This window comes from Anoplopoma fimbria, chromosome 7 (assembly GCF_027596085.1).
Source record: "Anoplopoma fimbria isolate UVic2021 breed Golden Eagle Sablefish chromosome 7, Afim_UVic_2022, whole genome shotgun sequence".
Lineage (NCBI taxonomy): Eukaryota > Metazoa > Chordata > Actinopteri > Perciformes > Anoplopomatidae > Anoplopoma > Anoplopoma fimbria.
In genome coordinates this window covers 638,962-662,143 of record NC_072455.1, presented here as the reverse complement: position 1 = coordinate 662,143, position 23,182 = coordinate 638,962, and the positions used below count along the sequence as shown (strand labels likewise).

Below are 23,182 nucleotides of genomic sequence, written 5' to 3'. Positions count from 1 at the left end.
TAAGTATTTTACAATATTTTCCTAAACCTAACTAAGTATTTCGGTATCTTTTCCACCATGTCACGTGATGCCATGGAACACAAAAGTACTTTTGCCATAGACTTACATTGGAAAAACAACACCTGAAACTCAGCAAACCGCTTAATTCCAGAGATATAACACGCTAAAAAAACAGAAATGTGGAAAATGCAACAATAACTGATTGTTTTTCAAAACGCTCCCGTCTTTATCTAAACAAATGAAGTGACCCACATGAGTTTTACGCACTAGAATTATCACAAACGACAATGGAGTCTAGAATGAGTTTAAAACTTTGGAAGTTCTTCTAAGAAATGTAAAAGTCCTCACTATTCAAAAGGTCCTCACTTTGAGAGATGGTCCCCGCAAAGATAGAAAAACAAGAAGCACGTGTGTGTGTGTGTGTGTGTGTGTGTGTGTGTGTGTGTGTGTGTGTGTGTGTGTGTGTGTGTGTGTGTGTGTGTGTGTGTGTGTGTGTGTGTGTGTGTGTGTGTGTGTGTGTGTGTGTGTGTGTGTGTGTGTGTGTGTGTGTGTGTGTGTGTGTGTGTGTGTGTGTGTGTGTGTGTTTGGGTATTTAAGACACAAACAACACGAGGCTCAAGTCCCAGCATGACTGCGAGTTCTGCTTAATCCCAAGATTACAATCCGTCACGTGCAGACAACCTGTGTGTGTGTGAGAGACACACTCTCACACACACACTCTCTCTCTCTGTCCCTCTCTCTCTCTCTGTCTCTCTGTCTCTCTCTCTCTGTCTCTCTCTCTCTCTGTCTCTCTCTCTCTCTCTCTCTCTCTCTCTCTCTCTCTGTCTCTCTCTCTCTCTCTCTCTCTCTCTCTCTCTCTCTCTCTCTCTGTCTCTCTCTCTCTCTGTCTCTCTGTCTCTCTGGGGGAGGAGTCTCGGGTCTCTGTCTCTGGTCTCAGCTCTGTCTGCTCTGGTCTCTCTCTCTGTCTCTCTTCTCTCTGTCTCTCGGCTGGAGAGCTCTCGCGTGTCACCTTCTCGGAGCGACGGTGAGTGTCCTCGTGACTGTCTCTCTCTCTGTGTCTCCTCTCTGTCTCTCTCTCTGTCTGTCTCTCTCTCTGTGTCTCTCTCTGTCTCTCTCTCTGTCTCCTCTCTGTCTCTCTCTCTCTCTCTCTCTCTCTGTGTGTCTCTCTCTGTGTCTCCTCTCTGTCTGTCTCTCTGTGTCTCTCTCTCTGTCTCTCTCTCTGTCTCTCTCTGTCTCTCCTCTCTGGGGGAGGAGTCTCGGGTCTCGTGTCTCTGGTCAGAGAGCAGCTCGCGGCAGAGTGATGGTCTCGCTCTCTTCGGGTCATGTTGTCCGCGCGGCTGGAGAGCTGCCCGCGTGTCACCTTCAGCGGAGCGACGGTGAGTGTCCGCGTGACTGTCTCCTCTCTCTGTCTCCTCTCTCTGTGTCTCCTCTCTGTGTCTCCTCTCTCTGTCTCCTCTCTGTGTCTCCTCTCTGTGTCTCCTCTCTGTCTCTCTGTCTCTCTCTGTGTCTCCTCTCTCTCTCTCCTCTCTCTGTGTCTCCTCTCTGTGTCTCCTCTCTGTGTCTCTCTGTCTCCTCTCTGTGTCTCTCTCTGTCTCTCTCTCTGTCTCCTCTCTGTCTCCTCTCTCTGTCTCCTCTCTGTGTCTCCTCTCTGTGTCTCCTCTCTCTGTCTCCTCTCTGTGTCTCCTCTCTCTGTCTCCTCTCTGTGTGTCTCCTCTCTGTGTCTCTCTCTGTGTGTCTCCTCTCTGTGTGTCTCCTCTCCTCTCTCCTCCACTGTCCTCCACTGTCCTCTGTCTCTCCTCTCTGTGTCTCCTCTCTGTGTCTCCTCTCTCCTCCACTGTCCTCTCCTCTGTCTCTTTGTCAATGTCTCTGTCTCCTCTTACCTCTCCTCTCTGTGTCTATGTCTCCTCTCTCTCCACTGTCTATTCTTACCTCCTCTGTCTCCTCTGTCTCCTCTCTCTCCACTGTCTCTTCTCCTCTGTCTCCTCTGTCTCCTCTCTGTCCTATGTCTCCTTGTCTCTGTCTCCTTGTCCTCTGTGTCTCTGTCTCCTAGTCTCTGTCTCCTTGTCTCCTTGTCTCTGTCTCCTTGTCTCCTTGTCTCTGTCTCCTAGTCTCTGTCTCCTTGTCTCCTTGTCTCTGTCTCCTTGTCTCCTTGTTCTGTCTCTAGTCTCTGTTTTGTCTCCTTGTTTGTTCCTTGTTTAATTAACTAGTTTAAGTTCACTAGTTTAATTAACTAGTTTAATTAACTAGTGAATACGTTTGATAATAATGATCATTGTAAAGGATTAATATGATGTATAATAAACATTATTCTCTTTATTAATCGTCCTATAAATCATGAGACAGTCAAACTATTATTTATTTCTCTATTTCTGAATAATCTTTATTTTATTATAGTTTATTAATCTTCTGTCTTTATTCTGGGTTCATTAAATATTCACTATTTTATTTACAGCCGACGGTTCAAACTAATTCATTTTAATTAACTGTTATTGAACGTTGACGTCTTTAGTTGACTTAAAAGTTTATATAATAATTATAATAATGTTCTTATATTCTTAATTAATTAATCGTTGCAGCTTAAAGACTCATTTTGAAAGAAGTTACCCGTAAAAAAAGAAAAGTCACGGTTGTGTTCATTAAACATGAACATTGTGACTTTATTTAATTTAATTCTTGTGATATGTTTTATTATTTCTATTAAAGGTGTCAGATTTAACCCCTTTAATGTTTCAATAATAGTAATTAGTGCAGCTTTATTTCTGACTTCTACTATCAGGAGACATAATTATTAATTTATTTGCCGATTATTAGCTCGTAATTAATCGATTATAACGTCCTGCTGTCCAAAACAAAAGAATATTCAGATAATTATTATTAAAGACAAATAAAGCATCAAATCATCACGTTTGAAACGCAGAATTATCATTTGTGTTTTTAAAATGACTTTATTAATATAACAACCAGTTAAATGTGTTTATTTCTAATAAATGTTCATTTTTATGCAGAATCATTTTTACTCCACATGTCGACTCAGATATAAATAATTAATAATAATAATAATAATAATTTTATTGACTTTTCTTTTTCAATAATCCATCACTGTGGCTTATCAATGAATCTACTGATCAAACTCAATACAATTATGCTTTATAGTAAAAATCACGTTTAATTGATCTGAGAAGTTTAATTTAATGGACATTTAAAAAAAGAAAAATCTTCTTTTTATAAACAAAATGATTTCTTGATTGATCGAGACATCAAACAGGTTAATGGACAATCAATAATCGTATTGATTATAAAGGCACAGAATCAGTTTGACTAAATTAAGACATTATTATCAACGTAAACATGTTTGTGTCTTTGTTTTCAAAATAAAAGCCCATAAATAATTTAAGGCTACAGAGGAGTTTAAGGCCCACTGAAGGCTGAAATGATCAATAAGAGGGTGGATGTATCGGTGTATTGATCGGGGGTGGAGGGAGCAGCAGTTAAAGCGGGGAGGTGTCGAGTGTCGTGTCGCTTTAAAAATAACTTCAGCGAGTCCAACGGAAACTCTGAGCGGACAGAAACCCGCTATAAATAACCTGGGAGGGGGCGGGGCTTAAACTGGGCTTAAAGGGTCTCTTCCTCAGCGTCCGTCGCTAGCGTCCAATCACAGAGCTCTGATTGATGATGTCATAACCCGGTGTGTGTGTGTGTCCCCCCAGGCTCCGCCCAGAGGACCCGAGGAGGCGTGTCCTCACAAGCTGGGCTCGACCAATCACCTTCGACTTCTCCTCTACATCCTGGTTCCTACAGCCAGTCTGCTGGCTGCTCTGCTGCTGCTCAGCCTCACACTCACAGGTAACACACACACACACACACACACACACACACACACACACACACACACACACACACACACACACACACACACACACAGGTCACACACACACACACACACACACACACACTCACAGGTAAACACACACACACACACACACACACACACACACACACACACACACAGGTACACACACACACACACACACACACAGGTAACACACACACACAGGTAACACACACACACACTCACAGGTAACACACACACACACACACACACACACACACAGGTAACACACACACACACAGGTAACACACACACACACACACTCACAGGTAACACACACACACACACACTCACAGGTATTACACACACACACACACTCACAGGTAACACACACACACACACACACACTCACAGGTACACACACACACACACAGGTAACACACACACACACACACACACACACACACACTCACAGGTAACACACACACACTCACACACACACAGGTAACACACAGGTACACACACACACACACACTCACAGGTAACACACACACACACACACACACACACACACACACACAGGTAACACACACACACACACACACACACACACACACACACACACGTACACACACACACACAAGGATGACACACACAGGTAACACACACAGGTAACACACTAACACACACACACACACACAGGTAACACACTCACACACACACACACACACACACACACACACACACACACATACACATTAACACACACACACATTCTGGGTTTTGACCAATGAGATCGTTTGAAAAACCAGGTGTTTAAAGAAGGAGGGAAGGAACAGAAGAAGGAAGGATGAATGGATGGAGGAAAGAAGGAAGGAACTGAGGAAGAGTAGAAAGAATGGATCAATAGAAAGGAAATATGGAGGAAGGAAGGATTCAAGGAATAAGTGAAAGGAAAGGAAGAATAAGAGGAACGCTAGGAAGGATGAGAAGGAAGTAAGGATGGAGAGGAGGAAAGGAAGGAAGAACATGAGGACAGTGTAGGAGGAGAGATGACACATCATGTTCTAATTAATCGTGTGTGTGTGTGTGTGTGTGTGTGTGTGTGTGTGTGTGTGTGTGTGTGTGTGTGTGTGTGTGTGTGTGGTCAGTGTGTGTGTGTGTGGGGTTTGTGTTGTGTGTGTGTGTGTGTGTGTCCTCTTGTCACCATGACAGCGAGGAGTCTCTCGACCAATCAGGATCAGAGAATCCGTCTTAAACATTCAGACACAAAGAATTTCAAATATTTACACAGTTCTCTTCCTCTTCACTCTTCACTCCTCTTCACTCCTCTTTCTCCTCTTCTCCTCTTACTCTCTTTCTTCACTCCTCCTTTACTCCTTCTTCACTCCCTCTCCTCTCTTCTCCTCTTCACTCCTCTTGCTCTCTTCACTCCCTTTACTCCTCCTCTTCACTCCTCTTCACTCCTCTTCACTCCTCTTTACTCCTCTTCACTCCTCTTTACTCCTCTTTACTCCTCTTCACTCCTCTTTACTCCTCTTTACTCCTCTTCACTCCTCCTTACTCCTCTTTACTCCTCTTTACTCCTCTTTACTCCTCTTCACTCCTTCTTCACTCTCCTTACTCCTCTTCACTCCTTCTTACTCCTCTTTACTCCTCTTTACTCCTCTTCACTCCTCTTTACTCCTCTTCACTCCTCTTTACTCCTCTTTACTCCTCTTTACTCCTCTTCACTCCTCCTTACTCCTCTTTACTCCTCTTTACTCCTCTTCACTCCTCCTTACTCCTCTTCACTCCTCTTTACTCCTCTTCACTCCTCTTTACTCCTCTTCACTCCTCTTTACTCCTCTTTACTCCTCCTTCATCACTCTCTCCTTCACCTCCTTCTTTTACTCTTCATGTTCTGTTCATTACTGACTAGTCCTCTTCTTCATCTCCACATCTTCTGTCTCCTCTTCTTTACCTCTCCTCTTTGATCTCCTTCTTCCTTGTCTCCTCCTCCATCTCTCTGTCCCTGTTTGTCTTCTTCTTCTTCTTCTTTTTCTTCTTCTTCTGTTTCTTTTTCTTCATGCCTTCGTCTGCAGATGTTTTCTGTTGTTTCCTCCTCTACTCACTAACACACACACACACACACACACACACACACACACACACACACACACACACACACACACACACATTAACACACACACCATTAAACGTGTAATGGTGTGTGAAGTCTTTGTTTCTTTGCGTCTCTGGCTTCACATTTCGAAACAAATGACATTTTATTGTATCTTTCCAAAGACGTTCAGTATTCATAATGAATAAACAGAATAATATTTATATATATATACATATATATAAATATAAATTTATATATATATATATATATATATATATATATATATATATCATGTGATATTTTCTTTATTTATATTTTCCTCATTATTCTAAGAAGTGTTTATGACATGATAAAATATGCTTATATGCTTATATATATATATATATATATATATATATATATATATATATATATATATAGTTTACATTACAGGTTTTATACCGTGATTTGTATATTCAGTATATACTAAGTGACATATACAGTGATTTATTCAGCTTATATTTATATTCATATTTATATTTATATATATATTTATATTTATATTTATATATGCAGTCGGTGTAAATGTAAATAGATCCGTCTGTCTGGTTCTCCATGGTAACCAGATCACTGTGTCACTATTCATAGAGTTCACCCTCTGAACTGTGTGTGTGTGTGTGTGTGTGTGTGTGTGTGTGTGTGTGTGTGTGTGTGTGTGTGTGTGTGTGTGTGTGTGTGTGTGTGTGTGTGTGTGTGTGTGTGTGTGTGTGTGTGTGTGTGTGTGTGTGTGTGTGTGTGTGTGTGTGTGTGACCTGTTAAAATGAAGAGCTGAACTAAATAAAATAAATAACTAAACAGTTTATTCAGGTTGTCGTTCTTCTCTCTGATTGGTTCAGCCGTTTCTTCTCTCTGATTGGCTGACGGTGTTTTTCGTTGATCACCTGTCGTGTTCTTCTTCAGGTATATTTGGCAGCAGCCTCCTGAGCTTCGGCCCCCCTCCCCTCCCCGAGCCCATCGCCGACAGCGACCCTGGCTACCGTGGCAACAGCACAAACCCCTCCCCCTTCTCTGACACGGGAAACGCCACCGATTCGCTGCCACGAAACCACGACGACGACGACATCACACACTACCAGAGCGCCAGCACACCTGCTGCTACCGCCGGCGTTCCTCCAAGCTCCGCCTCCTCCTCCGCCTCACAGGCCACGCCCACCCAGCCCATCACGACGCCCCCTGATTGGCTGACCTCGGTGACATCACTGAGCAGCACCTGGCCGATCAGCAGCACCTCAGCGCCGGACTCAGGTAACCGCTACACTACGAGGACAGGAAGCAGCAAGGGTTCATGGGAAATGTGGTCTTTAAGAAAACACACACGTTTATTGTTATTATTATTCTGCAGCTGTCTCGTCCCTAAAAACTACAGATCCCAGAGTCATCAGTCTGTCTCACTGTCGTGTCCTTGGACTCCTGAGGGACAGACCGCTCCGTCCTCCGGCCCCATGATAAATCACTTCCTGTTTTTAAATTCTCCTCGTCTCCGTCTCTCAACCGTCTCTGTGTCAACGGACAGGAGAGGAGAATGCTAACGAGATAAGAGAGACAGGGAGAGAGAGACAGGGAGGGAGAGAGAGGGGGAGAGAGGGAGAGAGAGACAGGGAGGGAGAGAGAGAGGCAGAGAGAGAGACAGGGAGGGAGAGGGAGAGAGAGGGAGAGAGACAGACAGGGAGAGAGAGAGAGAGAGGGAGATAGGGAGAGAGAGAGAGAGACAGGGAGAGAGAGACAGAGAGACAGAGAGGGAGAGAGAGAGAGAGAGACAGACAGAGAGACAGACAGACAGACAGACAGACAGACAGGTAAACAGACAGTTTAGAATAAAGACGTCTTGGAGGAGATTTGATCAGAAAACATCTCGTCTTCTATATTGATTGACAGGTGTTTCTATTATTTTGTCCACTCCATTTAAATGAATGAGGGTGAGGAACCCAGTAGAACCCAGTAGAACCCAGCAGAGTTTATCTCCCACTGATGTTCCAGGTGAGTCTGATCACCTGATGACCTGTCTGTCTGCAGGCCGCTGTCAGCTGATCGTGGAGCCTCAGTGTCACATGCTGCCCTACAACCAAACATGGCTGTCCTCCTCCGTCGCCGTGGTGAAGAGCTCCGAGGTCGACATGTTGCTACGGTAACCGCATCCATCCACCAAAGACATGAGATCGATCTCCGTCTGTTTTTTATTATTTGATGATCTGGAAGCAAAGTTTCATAAATAAATACATTTTAATGAATCTAAAATTAAACTTTTCTTAACTGAGAAACGATAAAACTGAATATTATTTCAGATTATATTAATATTAATAATAACATTAATATTGATAATAATAACAATTATGTTTATATTAATATTTATATAATAATAATAATTTATATTGATATTTATAATAAAAATAATAATATTAATACTATTCATATTAATATTTATAATAATAATATAAATAATAATTTTGCTGTCTGTGTTTCAGGTTCTTCAACTACCTCAGCAGACTCTCCTGTTACAGACACATCATGCTCTTCGGATGCTCGCTGGCGCTCCCTGAATGCATCGCCACCGACAGCACGCACAACAGGTAACTAGTCTCTTAATCTTCCTGTCAGAGGTCAGAGGTCACATAGAGCTGAAGCCACTAGAGGTGTGATGCTACATAGAACATTGCGGTGCGTTCAAGATCAGTTTGTTTTCTTTTTTAGGAACAGACAGTAGTTTAAATACAGACACAGTCCTCATGCTGAGGGAACATTTAGTAAACTATTTCCTTTATAACAATAAGGTAAAATGTTTTATATATATGTATATAATATATATATATATATAATATATATAACATAAGCAACATTTAAAAAACAAAACAAACATTTTCCCAGAAGGCAACAGGTCACAACGGACTTTAAAACTGAAGAGCATCTTTTAACCCTCTGAACCCCAAAAGCAGCCGGAAGGTTTGAAAATAATGTTTTTGTTTTATCAGCAGAAGCTGTGTCAGGTTCGCATTTTCTGACCGTCCTTGAACACATCATGTGTGACGAATGTTTCCTTCAGAAAAATCAACGAACCCCAAAACATTTTATTCCACATGAATCGTTACATTTAAAAAAAAAAAAAAAAACGTTAGTTTTAAACAGATTCTGATAAAAACATTAAATTCTGAGCTCCTCAGTGAAACTATGAAGACATGATTGATTCATCTGAGACCAACAGTCATGTGACAACATGAGAAACTTGGACTGAACGTTTTTCAATATATTTTCTCAAACAGTTTTTTTTTCTCATAAAAAGTTTCACACGAAAAGAACAACAAAGCAGACTTTTCTTTTTTTGTCTTGAGGTTGATTTTTCTGAGCTTTCGTTCTGCGAATAAAGGCATCAACCAATCACGTCGTGCGGAACGGACAGATTCCAAACGTAAAACTTTATTACCTTCGAACTTCACATGACGGCTGCTGTTGGTTTAATATAGATAATCAATAATGAAGGAAATCGGTAATCCTATTATATTTACAACTACTTTGTGGTGAACAACAAGGTTTGTGAACAACAAGGTTTGTGACCATGTCTGTAGGCAGGTGGAGAGCATTCTGGGTAATGTAGGCGATCGCATTTTAACTATGAGCTGTTTTAAAAAAAGATTAACGAGTTGTTTGTTGCAGCTGAAACACACAAACGCACACACCCACATTCTGTCCCACTTACAGTCAGAACAGCTGACATTCAGCTGTGTGTGTGTGTGTGTGTTTGTGTGTGTGTGCATTTGCGCCAAGAATAACATCCTCACACTCTGAAATTTGAACACACACTTGTTCAACGTCAGTGGCTTCAACTGTGCGCGACCTCTGACCTCTGACCTCTGACCTCTGACAGGAGGGTATCTGTTGGTTGTATTGCTGCAGCTGAGATGTGTGTGTGTGTGTGTGTGTGTGTGTGTGTGTGTGCAGGCGGGTCGTGCTGCCCTGCGCGTCGTTCTGCGAGGCGGCGAGGGAAGGCTGTGAGCCCGTCCTCCAGATGTTCAACGCCTCCTGGCCCGAGTTCCTGCGCTGCTCGCAGTTCAGCAACGTCACCTTCGCTCCGTCGACACCATCATCATCATCATCATCATCATCATCATCGCCATCATCACCGACGGCAACAGCAGTCCCCGCCCCTCACGCCTGTTACACGCCGAGACAGATCAAAGGGAAACCCTGTGAGTAAACACACACGCACACACTTATGTTTACCTTCCAAACTGATCGGATGGTTCGATGACATCACTGCCCCACCCTCTCTCTGATTGGTCGGCAGCTGTGTGCGGCGGGAAGCACAACTTCCTGTGCGCGACTGGGATTTGCGTCCCTCAGAAGCTGGTTTGTAACGGGTACAACGACTGTGACGACTGGAGCGACGAGACACACTGCGGTGAGACACACACGCTTACACATACGCTGTTCCTGGGGTCCACTGTTTTTTTGGTCACTTGTGAGGACACACACATACACATCGGCTTGTTTCCGGGGTTCAACATTTTTCTGCTCACTTGTGGGGACACATATGAACATATATATGCACGTGTTTGGGGTCCACTGTTTTATAGGTCACTTGTGAGGACACACACACACTGTATTGTGATCTGTTTAAATAGCAGGGTACGTTTTTAGCCTGTTGTTGTGGTGATGAGTTTGCAGGTGATTTATTGTGGATATTTACAGCGGTGGAAGTTCCGCAACAGTTTCTGTTTGTCTGTGTGACAAAGAGGTTGTTGGCATGGCGATATAAGGACACTATAGAATAGAGACTACTGGAATGTAAAGAGAGAGAGAGAGAGTTTTCTCTCTTTGTCTGTTTATGTCTCTCGCCGTCTCTCTGACCTCTCAGAATGTTTACGGTCATAAACGTCGCACACAAGAAGGAAGAATGAATGAAAGAAGCTCTAAAAGAAGGAGAACAATAAAGAAGAGACAGACGAGGAACACCAAGAGACAAAATGAGAACAAAGAACTAAAGTGAGGCAATAAAGACAGTGTCATTCTGTGAAAAGCTCGCCCACCGGAGGGAAAACAATCAGCACCACGATAACAAAATACCTTAAGCATCTTAAAACATCTCAGCATATCAAAGGATTATATAACTTGTTTATTTTATAAATTATATCTTAGAGAAACGTTCTCAGTGATTGGTTAGAAGTGACATTTACAACAACTTGATTGAGCAGCTAGGTAAGATCATCATTTAAGCTAACACTGATAGCTTAGCTTCAACCTCAACAGTTTATCTGGACTTATTTATTAAAAATGGAGGCTCGTAGAACTTTGCTCTGGTTCGTTATCTTGCTGGCGGTTCTTCCCACCTCACTGCAGCTTTAAGGATCCTTTCTGTTGTTTACTAGCAGACAAAAGTGACAATGAAGCACCTTCAGACAATATGAAGTCAATGGAGAGAGATGGATTGTTTTTCCCTCCGATGTTGGACTTAAATGTGCTTTATCTCAAAAACAAATTGGGAAATGCAACTTTAGAATGATGAGAAAGAGACCGAAACAGAAAGACAAATTAAGACGCTTAAATGAGAAAGAAAAATAGACAAAATGACAAAACAGGAAACAAAAGTTAATAAGAAAGTAAGAGACACAAAAAACAAGAGGTGACGGACTCAGCTGGAGCTCCAGACTGAATGATTCGATGCACCTGTTGAATCTGAAACACCTAAACTCAATAACTGTCTGTCTCTCTCTCTCTCTCTCTCTCTCTCTCTCTCTCTCTCTCTCCAGTTTGTACAGATGGAGAGTTTCGGTGCAGCACCGGTCGGTGTCTCTCGCCCGCTCTGGTCTGCGACGGTTACGACGACTGTGGAGACCTGAGCGACGAACTCAGCTGTGGTGAGAACACACACACACACACACACACACACACACACACACACACACACACACACACACACACACACACACACACAAACAAGACCACACACACACTTTTAGTGACGTAGTTTGGGGAGCTCAGGATCAACTGTGGGATCAGAGAGAGAGAGGAAGTGTGAGCGAGGGAATCCACCACCTGTCTATCTGCCAACAAACACTCATACACACACACACTCACACACACACACACACACACACACACACACACACACACACACACACACACACACACACACACACACACACACACAGTATCATGTTTTGGGGGTTTCGTGTGTCCATCAGCTGTTATTTTGGTGAAGAGCTACGCTGATCTTTGAGATTCACTGCAAACTATTATTGTAATGACTTTATATTAATAACCCTATACAGTAAAATGTTGGTTATTTATACAAAACAAGATAATGAGAAGCAGCTCTGCTTGTCTTTATGCCTTTAAAGCATAAAAACATAGAAGTAGAATAGGAGTAGAACATACATTTCCATTCAAATCAATGTAGCCTGATGGTCAGAGCGGAGGCCATTTTGTAGTTTACCATTGTCATAGCTGTAAAAGTATTTGCCGTAGTACAAGTACCTGTCATAGTAAAAGTATCTTTCATAGTAAACGTATATGTAGTCGTAATAAAACTACCTGCAGTAGTAGTTAAGTATCTCAAGCAGTAAAAGTGTCTGATGTAGTAGTAAAATTATCTTGCAGTAATAACAGTATCTTTTGTAATAAAAGTATCTGTAATAGTTAACGTATATGTCGTCGTAGTTGATTTTTTGTAGTAGTCGTAAAAGTAAAACTGGTCAAATAACCACTAAAAAAACTTAAATGCCTGTTGTACTCCTATTTTTGTTTTCTATGCATAAACCTCACCTTTCTTGGTCTATCGTTGTGGACTCATCACTGCTCCCTTTGATTGAGAACCGTAATTCACAGTGTGTGTGTGTGTGTGTGTGTGTGTGTGTGTGTGTGTGTGTGTGTGTGTCGTCAGTGTGTGATCTGACCCGTGAACATCGCTGTGGCGACGGTCGCTGTGTGTCCAGAGACTGGCTGTGTGACGGAGACCACGACTGCCTGGACAAGAGCGACGAGCTCAACTGCTGTGAGTTTCACTCGTAGAACCCAGTGACCTTTAGTAACCTCTCTTTATAATCAGCGTTAAACTGTGTTTTATTAATGATTTAAGGGAAGTCGTAAACGGTTTAATGTAAAGAAGTCATGTTTGCTTCTCTGATTGTTGAGATGTAGAGGTCTTTGGTCAATATTTGGCACATTTCTGCACAAAACTCTTTCATTTAAAAGTTGTTTTATATATTTAAATGTACATTTTCTGATCTATATTTATGATTCTGGACGATTGCAATATTTTTACTTTCTCTTACTGTTATTATTATTATGCACCAAACCACCAACGCAAATTCCTTGTATGTGAAAACATTTTTGACAATAAACCGGATTCTGGTTTTGATTTAAAAAAAAATAAAAATCAAAGAAAAACCACACAAAATAAAAATGTGTAAAATAGACGGTACTTTGTATCCTAGTAGAAGTTTCTGTCATACTAAAAGTATCTGTAGTATTAGAAGTATATCTAAAAGATTCCTTTATGGATCCCAAATCTCTGTTTGTTCTTTTTCTTCACACTCAGAATTAATTTGTTGCTGAATGACTAAAGCTCGTTTGTTTTCTCGTTAGCAGATAGAACATCTCGCTCCATTCTCTGTGATGTTTCTAGTGTTTTTCTTTTTATATTCATAAAGAGCCTTCAAGCTTCTTTTGTTCGTCCTCATCAAATGTCAAACTGTGAGTTTCCTCCTCTGAGTGAAACATGACAATCACAGCTGAGTCACTGCGATGATTCACGGCGCTGAAATGAAAAAGCTCAGAAATTACTATTGTTTATCTGTGTGTGTGTGTGTGTGTGTGTGTGTGTGTGTGTGTGTGTGTGTGTGTGTGTGTGTGTGTGTGTGTGTGTGTGTGTGTGTGTGTGTGTGTGTGTGTGTGTGTGTGTGTGTGTGTGCAGCCTGTAAGAGTCAGGGTCTGCTGGAGTGCAGTAACGGTCAGTGTGTTCCGTCTGCGTTTCGATGTGACGGAGAGGACGACTGCAAAGACGGCAGCGACGAGGAGCACTGCAGCCGAGAGCAGAGTGAGACATCTGTCTGTCCGTCCAACTGTCTCACCTCTCTGCAGCCGTCTCCTTCTCTCACTCTGTCTTTTGTTTTTGTGTGTGTGTGTGTGTGTTTGTTGTGTGTTTTCCAGCTCAGGGTGTGTGTCCTCCCGGTCAGCCGAGCTGCATCTCCACTTCCTGTCCGTCGGTGTGTGCGGGGGGAGGGGCCACCTGTGACCCCCGAACCAACAACAACAACAACTGCAGTGAGTTAGTTAGTGAGTGAGTTAGTTAGTGAGTGAGTTAGTTAGTGAGTGAGTTAGTTAGTGAGTGAGTTAGTTAACCTGCAGATGGCCCCACCCTGCAGATCAGCTAGTTAGTTAGTAAGCTAGTTGGCTAGCTAGCTAGTTTGTTTGTTTGTTTGTTCGTAAGTTTTGTTAGGTTGGTTAAGGAAGTACAGCCTTTATTCACTGTACATATGTTGTAAAAGTATTTATCCTAGTAGAAGTTTCTGTCATACTAAAAGTATCTGTAGTAGTAAAAGTACATGTTGTAGTAAAATAATCTATAGTAATTGTAAAATTATTTGTCGTAGTGAAATTATCCATAGTAGGTAGTAGCAGTAGTATCTTTTAGAGTCAGATTATATGTAGTAGTAATAAAATGATCTGCAGTAGTAGTCCTACCACATATTTGTATTTTGTTTTATTTAATGAATACTTTAATCTTACAGTATATATGTGTGTGTGTGTGTGTGTGTGTGTGTGTGTGTGTGTGTGTGTGTGTGTGTGTGTGTGTGTGTGTGTGTGTGTGTGTGTGTGTGTGTGTGTGTGTGTGTGTGTGTGTCAGCCCGCTGTGAGCCCATCACCCTGGAGCTCTGCATGAACCTCCCCTACAACCTGACCAGCTTCCCCAACTTCCTGGGTCACCTCTCCCAGAGAGAGAGCTCCGTGTCCTGGGAGTCCTCTCTGTTCCCGGCTCTGGTCCAGACCGGCTGCTACCAGTACCTCATGTTCTACGCCTGCACGCTGCTGGTCCCCAAGTGTGACCCGCTCAGCCTGCAGAGGGTCCCGCCCTGCAGGTGGGTCGGCTAGTTAGTTAGTTAGTTAGTTAGTTAGTTAGTCTGCAGAGGGTCCCGTCCTGCATGTTAGTTAGTTAGTTAGTTAGTTAGTTAGTTAGTTAGTTAGTTAGTTAGTTAGTTAGTTAGTTAGTTAGTTAGTCTGCAGAGGGTCCCGTCCTGCATGTTTAGTTAGTTAGTTAGTTAGTTAGTTAGTTAGTTAGTTAGTTAGTTAGTTAGTTAGTTAGCATGTCCATTAGTTAGTCAGTTAGTTGGCTAGCATATCCATTAATTAGTTAGTCAGCTAGCATGTCATTTAGTTAGTTAGCTAACATGTTAGTTATTTTGTTAATTTTGTCCTTCTCGTCCTCGCAGGTCGTTGTGTCGTAATGCAAAGGAGAAGTGTGAGTCGGTGCTCGGCATTGTGGGATTGCAGTGGCCCGAGGACGCTGACTGTAGTCAGTTTCCAGAGGAGGGAGGAAACTCTACCTGTCTGCTGCCGGAGGACGGAGTGGACGGTACTGTCTGTCTGTCTGCCTGTCTGTCTGTCTGTCTGTCTGCCTGCCTGCCTGTCTGTCTGACTGCCTGCCTGTCTGTCTGCCTGCCTGTCTGTCTGTCTGTCTGTCTGTCTGTCTGTCTGTCTGTCTGTCTGCCTGCCTGTCTGTCTGACTGTCTGTCTGTCTGTCTCTCTGTCCTGATATCAGGACTTGAACTTTACGTCTTCCCTCCAAATGTAAATCTTTTATTTATTTTCCTCTCTGTGTTGTCGTTTGTTGTTTTTGGTGCGTTGCCATGGTAACAGAGTGCTCCCCCAGCCACTTCAAGTGCCGGTCCGGTCGCTGCGTCCTGGCGACCAAACGCTGTGACGGACACCTGGACTGTGACGACCACAGCGACGAGGACAACTGTGGTGAGACGCGCAGCATTTCAAAATAAGAGTCTTCATCTAACACATACTATTAGTCTGTGATGTCTCATCTATCTGTAGTATTACTAAAAGTATCTGAGGTAGTAAAGTACCTGTAGTAGTAAAAGTACCTGTAGTAGTATAAGTACCTGTAGTAGTAAAAGTACCTGTAGTAGTATAAGTACCTGTAGTAGTATAAGTACCTGTAGTAGTATAAGTACCTGTAGTAGTATAAGTACCTGTAGTAGTATAAGTACCTGTAGTAGTATAAGTACCTGTAGTAGTAAAAGTACCTGTAGTAGTAAAAGTACCTGTAGTAGTATAAGTACCTGTAGTAAAAGTACCTGTAAGTAGTAGTAAAAGTACCTGTAGTAGTAAAAGTACCTGTAGTATAAGTACCTGTAGTAGTATAAGTACCTGTAGTAGTATAAGTACCTGTCGTATCAGTTGATGATGTCACCTCTCTGGCAGGCTGTTCTGAGCGCGCTCTGTGGGAGTGTCCCGGCAGTAAAGTGTGTATCAAAGCCAGTATGATCTGTGACGGGTTCCCAGACTGCCCCCTGCTGGTGGACGAGGCCAACTGCTGTGAGTCTGTTTATTCTAACACACACTGTTAGTTATTGTTTCAAATTAGACAGGAAGTTAGTTTATGTTTTTAATTAGACAGGCAGTGATGGTGTTACTGATGGTGTTTCATGAACGTTTCCTCAGCGGTGTGCAGAGATAACGAGCTCTCCTGTAACAACCATCAGTGCGTCCATCGGACTCTGTGGTGTGACGGGAAGAAACACTGTTCAGACAGTTCTGACGAGTGGAACTGTGGTACGACACACACACACACACACACACACACACACACACACACACACACGCACACACACTTATTTTATTTTATTTTATTAGTTGCATGTCGAAATAAGAAAGAAATATAATTATGCTGCCAATTCTTACAAATCCTTCATATATCTAATTAATATATTTCTATCAGATTTTTAGAAACATCATTTTATTTATTATTTTGTAATTGTTTTTTTTATTTAGATTGCACACTTATTTTATTTATTTTATAGTCAGGTGTAATTAATCTCACCATCTTTATATATTAAACTCTTAAAATCCTTCATATTTATAATTTATTTCTTTTTATCAGATTTATCAGAAGAAAGAAAATCTATTTATTATTTTTGTGTTTGTTTTTAATTTTAGTTATTTAATTTGAACGATGTTCTTCAACACACTAATCATTTAAATAGATTTCAGTCCATTACAAACAATATTAATATTAAGTGCTTTGTAACATATAGTGTGAATGAGCTTCTGTATTGATCGGTCCTCTCTGCAGTGTCTCTGTCCGATCAATCGGGTTCCGTATTGACGGTGTTCAGGACGGCAGCAGAGTATCAGGTCTGTGCAGACGAGTGGAACCACGAGCTCAGCAAACTGACCTGCAACCAGCTGGGACTAGGGTAAGGTCAGTAACACACACACACACACACACATGCACACACTCACATTGTGTGTGACAGATGAACCACAATGTGCACGTTCCTCTGCAGAGTTCCCTCCTCTGTTTCCATGGTACCCGACCACCCTGGCGTCCCGGGCCGTCGCCGTTGGTTACACGTCCATCCCGAGTGGAACCTGAGGAACGGATCTGCTCTGCAGGCCCGACTGGAGAAGAGAAGGTAACGGAACCCTCGTTAGAACAACGGGAGAACCTGTGAGAGCGTTGAGTCTACTCAGAACACAGAGGTGTGTGGTCTACTTCTGCCTCCATCGATAGTGTGTTTGTGTTATTGTGTGACTTTGGTGTTTTAAAGGTTTGGTTCAGATTCACAAAAGTCACACAATAACCCAAACACACTCCCCGGTGGACCCAGAAGACCAGTAATGGAGCTGTGGTGGAGAGATTACTGTGGTATCTGTGATAAGTTTTTTAACAAGTCTGTCTGTCTGTCTGCCTGTCTGTCTGTCTGTCTGTCTGTCTGTCTGTCTGTCTGTCTGTCTGTCTGTCTGTCTGTCTGTCTGTCTGTCTGTCTGTCTGTCTGTCCTGCAGTCATGCGTGTCATTCCAGGAGGAGAGTATCACTGCTGTGTACCAGAGAAGGTAAATATCTTTTTTTAATCCCACTCTGAAGGTAATTATAACGATCACTGGTTTGGTCTAACATCAGAAAATCTAAAAAAATATATTTTGATGACATTTCAACAAAAAATCCCAAACCCCAAAAATATAAAACATAATTTTCTCATTTGAGAAGTTTCAACAAGAGATTATTTTAAAAAAAAATGAATGAAAAATGATTATTGGAAAATCAAAATAGTTGCTTGTTGATTTTTTTGTCAACGAATCAATTAAAGCACTAATAGTTCTAATCAGATTGAATGATTTGAAGTTTATTGTTCCTGAATCGACCACCAGGTAGAGCCAAACACACATTAAATATTTATTTATTTACTTATCTCTCTCTCTCTCTCTGTCTGTCTGTCTGTCTGTCTCTCTCTCTCTGTCTCTCTCTCTGTCTGTCTCTTTCTCTGTCTGTCTCTCTCTCTGTCTGTCTCTCTCTGTCTGTCTGTCTCTCTCTCTCTCTGTCTCTCTCTCTGTCTGTCTCTGTCTCTTTCTCTGTCTGTCTCTCTCTCTGTCTCTGTCTGTCTCTCTCTCTGTCTCTCTCTGTCTGTCTCTTTCTCTGTCTGTCTGTCTGTCTCTCTCTCTTTGTCTGTCTCTCTGTCTGTCTCTTTCTCTGTCTGTCTGTCTGTCTCTCTCTGTCTCTCTTTCTCTGTCTGTCTCTCTCTCTCTGTCTGTCTCTTTCTCTGTCTGTCTGTCTGTCTGTCTCTCTCTCTTTGTCTCTCTCTCTGTCTATCAGACTGCGGGCTACGCCCTTCGTTGGGCGTCTTCCCCCACCGGCAGAAGAGGATTCTGGGAGGTCGTGTCTCTCGTCGGGGGGCGTGGCCTTGGCAGTGCTCGCTGCAGAGCGGACAGAGCGGTCACGTCTGCGGCTGCGTCCTCATCGACCGGCGGTGGGCTCTGACCGTCGCCCACTGCTTCGAGGGGTGAGACGGGGGAGAGAGAGGGAGACAGGGGGGGTCAGACTGTCTCCGTCGGTTACAGAGCTGAACCTTAACGTGTTTGTCCTCCAGGAGGGAGAGCGCCGAGCTGTGGAAGGTGGTTCTGGGTCTCAACAACCTGGACCACCCGGGAGTCCACAGTCAGAGCCGCGGGGTGCGTTCCATTATCGTGCATCCGCGATACAACCGGGCGGTGGTGGACTACGACATCAGCGTGGTGCAGCTGGACTCTGAGGTCAGAGTTCACGATGAGTAGATACACCATGCAGGTCTTTACACTCAGAACAGTGAGACACACATGATGTCAGAGAGAACACAAAGATCCACAGTGGTTCTACGTGTTCCTCCAGTAGATGTTGAGAACTCTCGTTGTCTCAGACTCAATAAAACCCTCACAGGTTAAGGAGGAAACAGCAGCAGTTTATCACAACATCTGGACAACAAGCAGAACATCAGTCTGCACAAATGATCAGTTTATACTGTTTGGAGATCAGCCGTCAATCAAAGATAATCACTGAGATAATTGATCACCTGAGGATGGATTATAAAGATTTAGGAAACTGCTTGTGTTGCTGCTCAAGAAAGAACATTTGATTACATACAAGAATAATAAAGAAATGTTAGAAATGATAGAAATTTTTTCTTTTTCTTATTGTCTTTTTTTGTCACTAAATTAAAAAAAGAACCGGTAAGAGTATTGATAAGAGGTCCAGTATCAATAAAATCCTAACGATAGCATCCCCGCTGCCACAGAGCTTGGCACCTTGGGGATGTTTGAATCATTTTAAAACATTTGTTATCTGAATGAAACTGTTATTTTTTTATTATCTCTGTTTGATTAGTTATTATTGAATTCATTTAACGGCTGATTCTTAACTTTGTGTTTTTCAGATCGAGGAGACGCCGTTCGTCAGGCCGGTGTGTCTACCTGAACCCGACCAGCTTCCTTCTCCTGACTCCTACTGTTACATCACAGGATGGGGTCACATGGGCAACAGGAGTGAGTGCACACACACACACACACACACACACACACACACACACACACACACACACACACACACACACACACACATACACACACACATCCCCGTACTTCTGTCTTTGTGAGGACCCTGGCATCATGCATTCCCTGACTCAAACCTTAACCATCACAACTAAAGCTTAGGCTGACACATGTTACGGCAGTAGTGCCTATTGTTTACAGGATAATATACCTTTGTTTCTCTATAATAATTATAACAATAATCTTTAGTTGTATTAAACTTTTCATACAGAATATGTAGCTCAAAGTTCTGTACATTTAAAAATAAATAAAAACAGAAAACCTTTCTTTCTCCAATGAAATAAATAAAAAGTGGGAGGAAGAAAGCAGGCAGTTTGCACTTACATTTTAAGTTTCCTTAAAAATGTCAAACCTAAACTTAATTCTAAGCCAAACCTTAACGCCGAGTCTTAACTCTTAAACTGCCCTTTGAAGAAAAAATAAAAAAATGTCCTCACTCTTAAAAAACATGGTCCCCACTAAGTAGCAAGTACAAGAAACATACACACAAAACAAATTGATTTAAACCAGTAGTGACAGCTGTGATTAGAGAGCTTCAGATACTAAATGTTCTTATTGATTAAATGTGTGTGTGTGTGTGTGTGTGTGTGTGTGTGTGTGTGTGTGTGTGTGTGTGTGTGTGTGTGTGTGTGTGTGTGTGTGTGTGTGTGTGTGTGTCCAGTGCCCTTCAAGCTGCAGGAAGGAGAAGTTCGGATCATCTCGCTGTCTCAGTGTCAGTCTTACTTCGACATGAAGACCATCACTCCCAGGATGCTTTGCGCCGGTTACGATGCAGGAACCGTCGACTCCTGCATGGTAACATCCGCACCGACAGCCTATTGGGTTTTTGAACAAACTGCTAACATACACAACAGAGCAGTGTGTTAACAATGTGTGTTTGTGTGTTCAGGGCGACAGCGGCGGCCCGTTGGTGTGCGAGGAGGTCACCGGTCGCTGGACGTTGTTCGGCCTGACGTCGTGGGGCAGCGTTTGCTTCAGTAAAGTGCTCGGACCCGGCGTTTACAGCAACGTGACGCACTTCACCACATGGATCCAACAACAGATCTACATCCACACATACCTGACCGACTGACACACTCACACACACACCTTCTGTTCCTCTACCTGTGCCTATATCTATACTGACAGCCTTCAGATGCCAACTGCTGTATGAGCAGTTGTATTAACTCGTATTACAGATGCTAACTAGTTAGCTAATAGAGCTGCAAGTAGACTTCACATTCATACAATAAAACATTCACTAAATAATGATGACTTTTAGTAGTCTACAGGTTTATTGCTCAGAAACATGTATGGAAGAATTTGAATCTAATAAACCACTACACACCTAATGAAGTTTAACCACAGTTGTAATTTAAATACCAATGTATCTTGAGCATTGAAATATTAATAACTCTGGTTTGAATTCCACTCTGTTAATTTGCAATGTCAAAAAATCAAGTTGCTCAAATTTAATTCAAGTTAAATTTCTTTAAATGAAAAACAAAGGAATCCAGACTTCATGAATACAGTCAGTGGTTTACAAAGTAAAATATGTCAATATCATAAACTCAGTGGTATTTAAACTGCAACACTAATGGCCCTTTCACACCTCGTCTGGTCCGAATTTGGGGATTTTTGAGTTTGAACCAAACCAAAATGACTCCTGTGAAATCTTGAACCAAACAGCCGAACCTTGTTTGTTTTATAGTTTGGAAACACAGTTACAGGTGACAATGACAAAACGTAGTCGACAGGATGAAGGTGACGACGAGACGTAGTCGACAGGATGAAGGTGACAATGACAAGACGTAGTTGACAGGATGAAGGTGACAATGACGAGACGTAATCGACAGGATGAAGGTGACAACAACAAGATGTAGGCTGCAGGATGAAGGTGACAACGACGAGACGTAGTCGACAGGATGAAGGTGACAACGACAAGATGTAGGCTGCAGGATGAAGGTGACAACGACGAGACGTAGTAGACAGGATGAAGGTGACATTGACGAGACATAGTAGACAGGATGAAGGTGACATTGACGAGACATAGTAGACAGGATGAAGGTGACATTGACGAGACGTAATCGAAATGATGAAGGTGACATTGACGAGACATAGTAGACAGGATGAAGGTGACCGACGAGACGTAATCGAAATGATGAAGGTGACAACGATGAGAAGTAGTAGACAGGATGAAGGTGACATTGACGAGACGTAATCGACAGGATGAAGGTGACTACAACAAGATGTAGGCTGCAGGATGAAGGTGACAGCGACGAGACGTAGTCGACAGGATGAAGGTGACAATGACAAGACGTAGTTGACAGGATGAAGGTGACAACGACGAGACGTAATCGACAGGATGAAGGTGACAACAACAAGATGTAGGCTGCAGGATGAAGGTGACAACGACGAGACGTAGTTGACGGGATGAAGGTGACGACAAGATGAAGGTGACAACGACGAGACGTAGTCGACAGGATGACGGTGACAACGACGAGACGTAGTTGACAGGATGAAGGTGATATCAACGAGACAGCAGACAGGATGAAGGTGACAACGACGAGACGTAGTAGACAGGATGAAGGTGACATTGACGAGACATAGTAGACAGAATGAAGGTGACATTGACGAGACATAGTAGACAGGATGAAGGTGACCGACGAGACGTAATCGAAATGATGAAGGTGACAACGATGAGAAGTAGTCGACAGGATGAAGGTGAAAATGACAAGACGTAATCGACAGGATGAAGGTGACAACGACAAGACATAATCGACAGGATGAAAGTGACAACGACAAGACGTAGGCTGCGGGATGTAAAGTAGAGGTCTTTAGTTCGCTCACATCATTGCAACTTGAAACCCAAACTAACCGGATTAAATTTGAAGAATGTAATAATTGGTTCGTTCGAGCTGTGAAAAGGCCCTGAGTATTAAAAAGTGATATTTTGGTGTTAGTCGTTTATCAAATTTAAATGATTATAGACTTTCTTTGCTTCCATAAAGACGTTACTTGTATTTTTTATTACTTTACTTGAGTGTAGGGCGAAAGTAACTCAGAGGAATTAAATTTCCTGATATTCTTCACCCAGACGGGAAGATTTCAGTATTAGATTATTAGAGTATTGTTGCATTGATACAAAG

At 42.5% G+C, this 23,182-nt stretch overlaps 1 protein-coding gene across 1 annotated transcript; it reads left to right on the top strand.

Annotated features, from left to right (window-relative positions):
• Positions 1-1,311: 1,311 nt before the first annotated feature.
• Positions 1,312-21,376, top strand: corin (corin, serine peptidase). Its single transcript, XM_054601507.1, has 24 exons — positions 1,312-1,376; positions 3,708-3,843; positions 6,873-7,217; positions 7,986-8,097; positions 8,435-8,539; positions 9,903-10,150; positions 10,249-10,362; positions 11,711-11,818; positions 12,844-12,954; positions 13,876-13,998; positions 14,112-14,225; positions 14,809-15,040; positions 15,392-15,534; positions 15,819-15,926; positions 16,395-16,508; positions 16,635-16,745; positions 17,266-17,389; positions 17,480-17,608; positions 17,980-18,029; positions 18,787-18,973; positions 19,061-19,223; positions 19,880-19,988; positions 20,716-20,849; positions 20,944-21,376. Exons 1-24 carry the CDS (start codon positions 1,323-1,325, stop codon positions 21,124-21,126), a joined length of 3,357 nt encoding a protein of 1,118 aa, XP_054457482.1. The 5' UTR covers positions 1,312-1,322; the 3' UTR covers positions 21,127-21,376.
• Positions 21,377-23,182: the final 1,806 nt, after the last annotated feature.

Excerpts from the sequence above, each read along its gene's own strand:
- corin (XM_054601507.1), top strand. The coding sequence starts at position 1,323 with ATGTTGTCCGCGCGGCTGGAGAGCTGCCCGCGTGTCACCTTCAGCGGA. Across the intron at positions 8,540-9,902 it reads ACCGACAGCACGCACAACAG|GCGGGTCGTGCTGCCCTGCG; the intron begins GTAACTAGTCTC and ends GTGTGTGTGCAG. Across the intron at positions 17,390-17,479 it reads TGCAACCAGCTGGGACTAGG|AGTTCCCTCCTCTGTTTCCA; the intron begins GTAAGGTCAGTA and ends GTTCCTCTGCAG.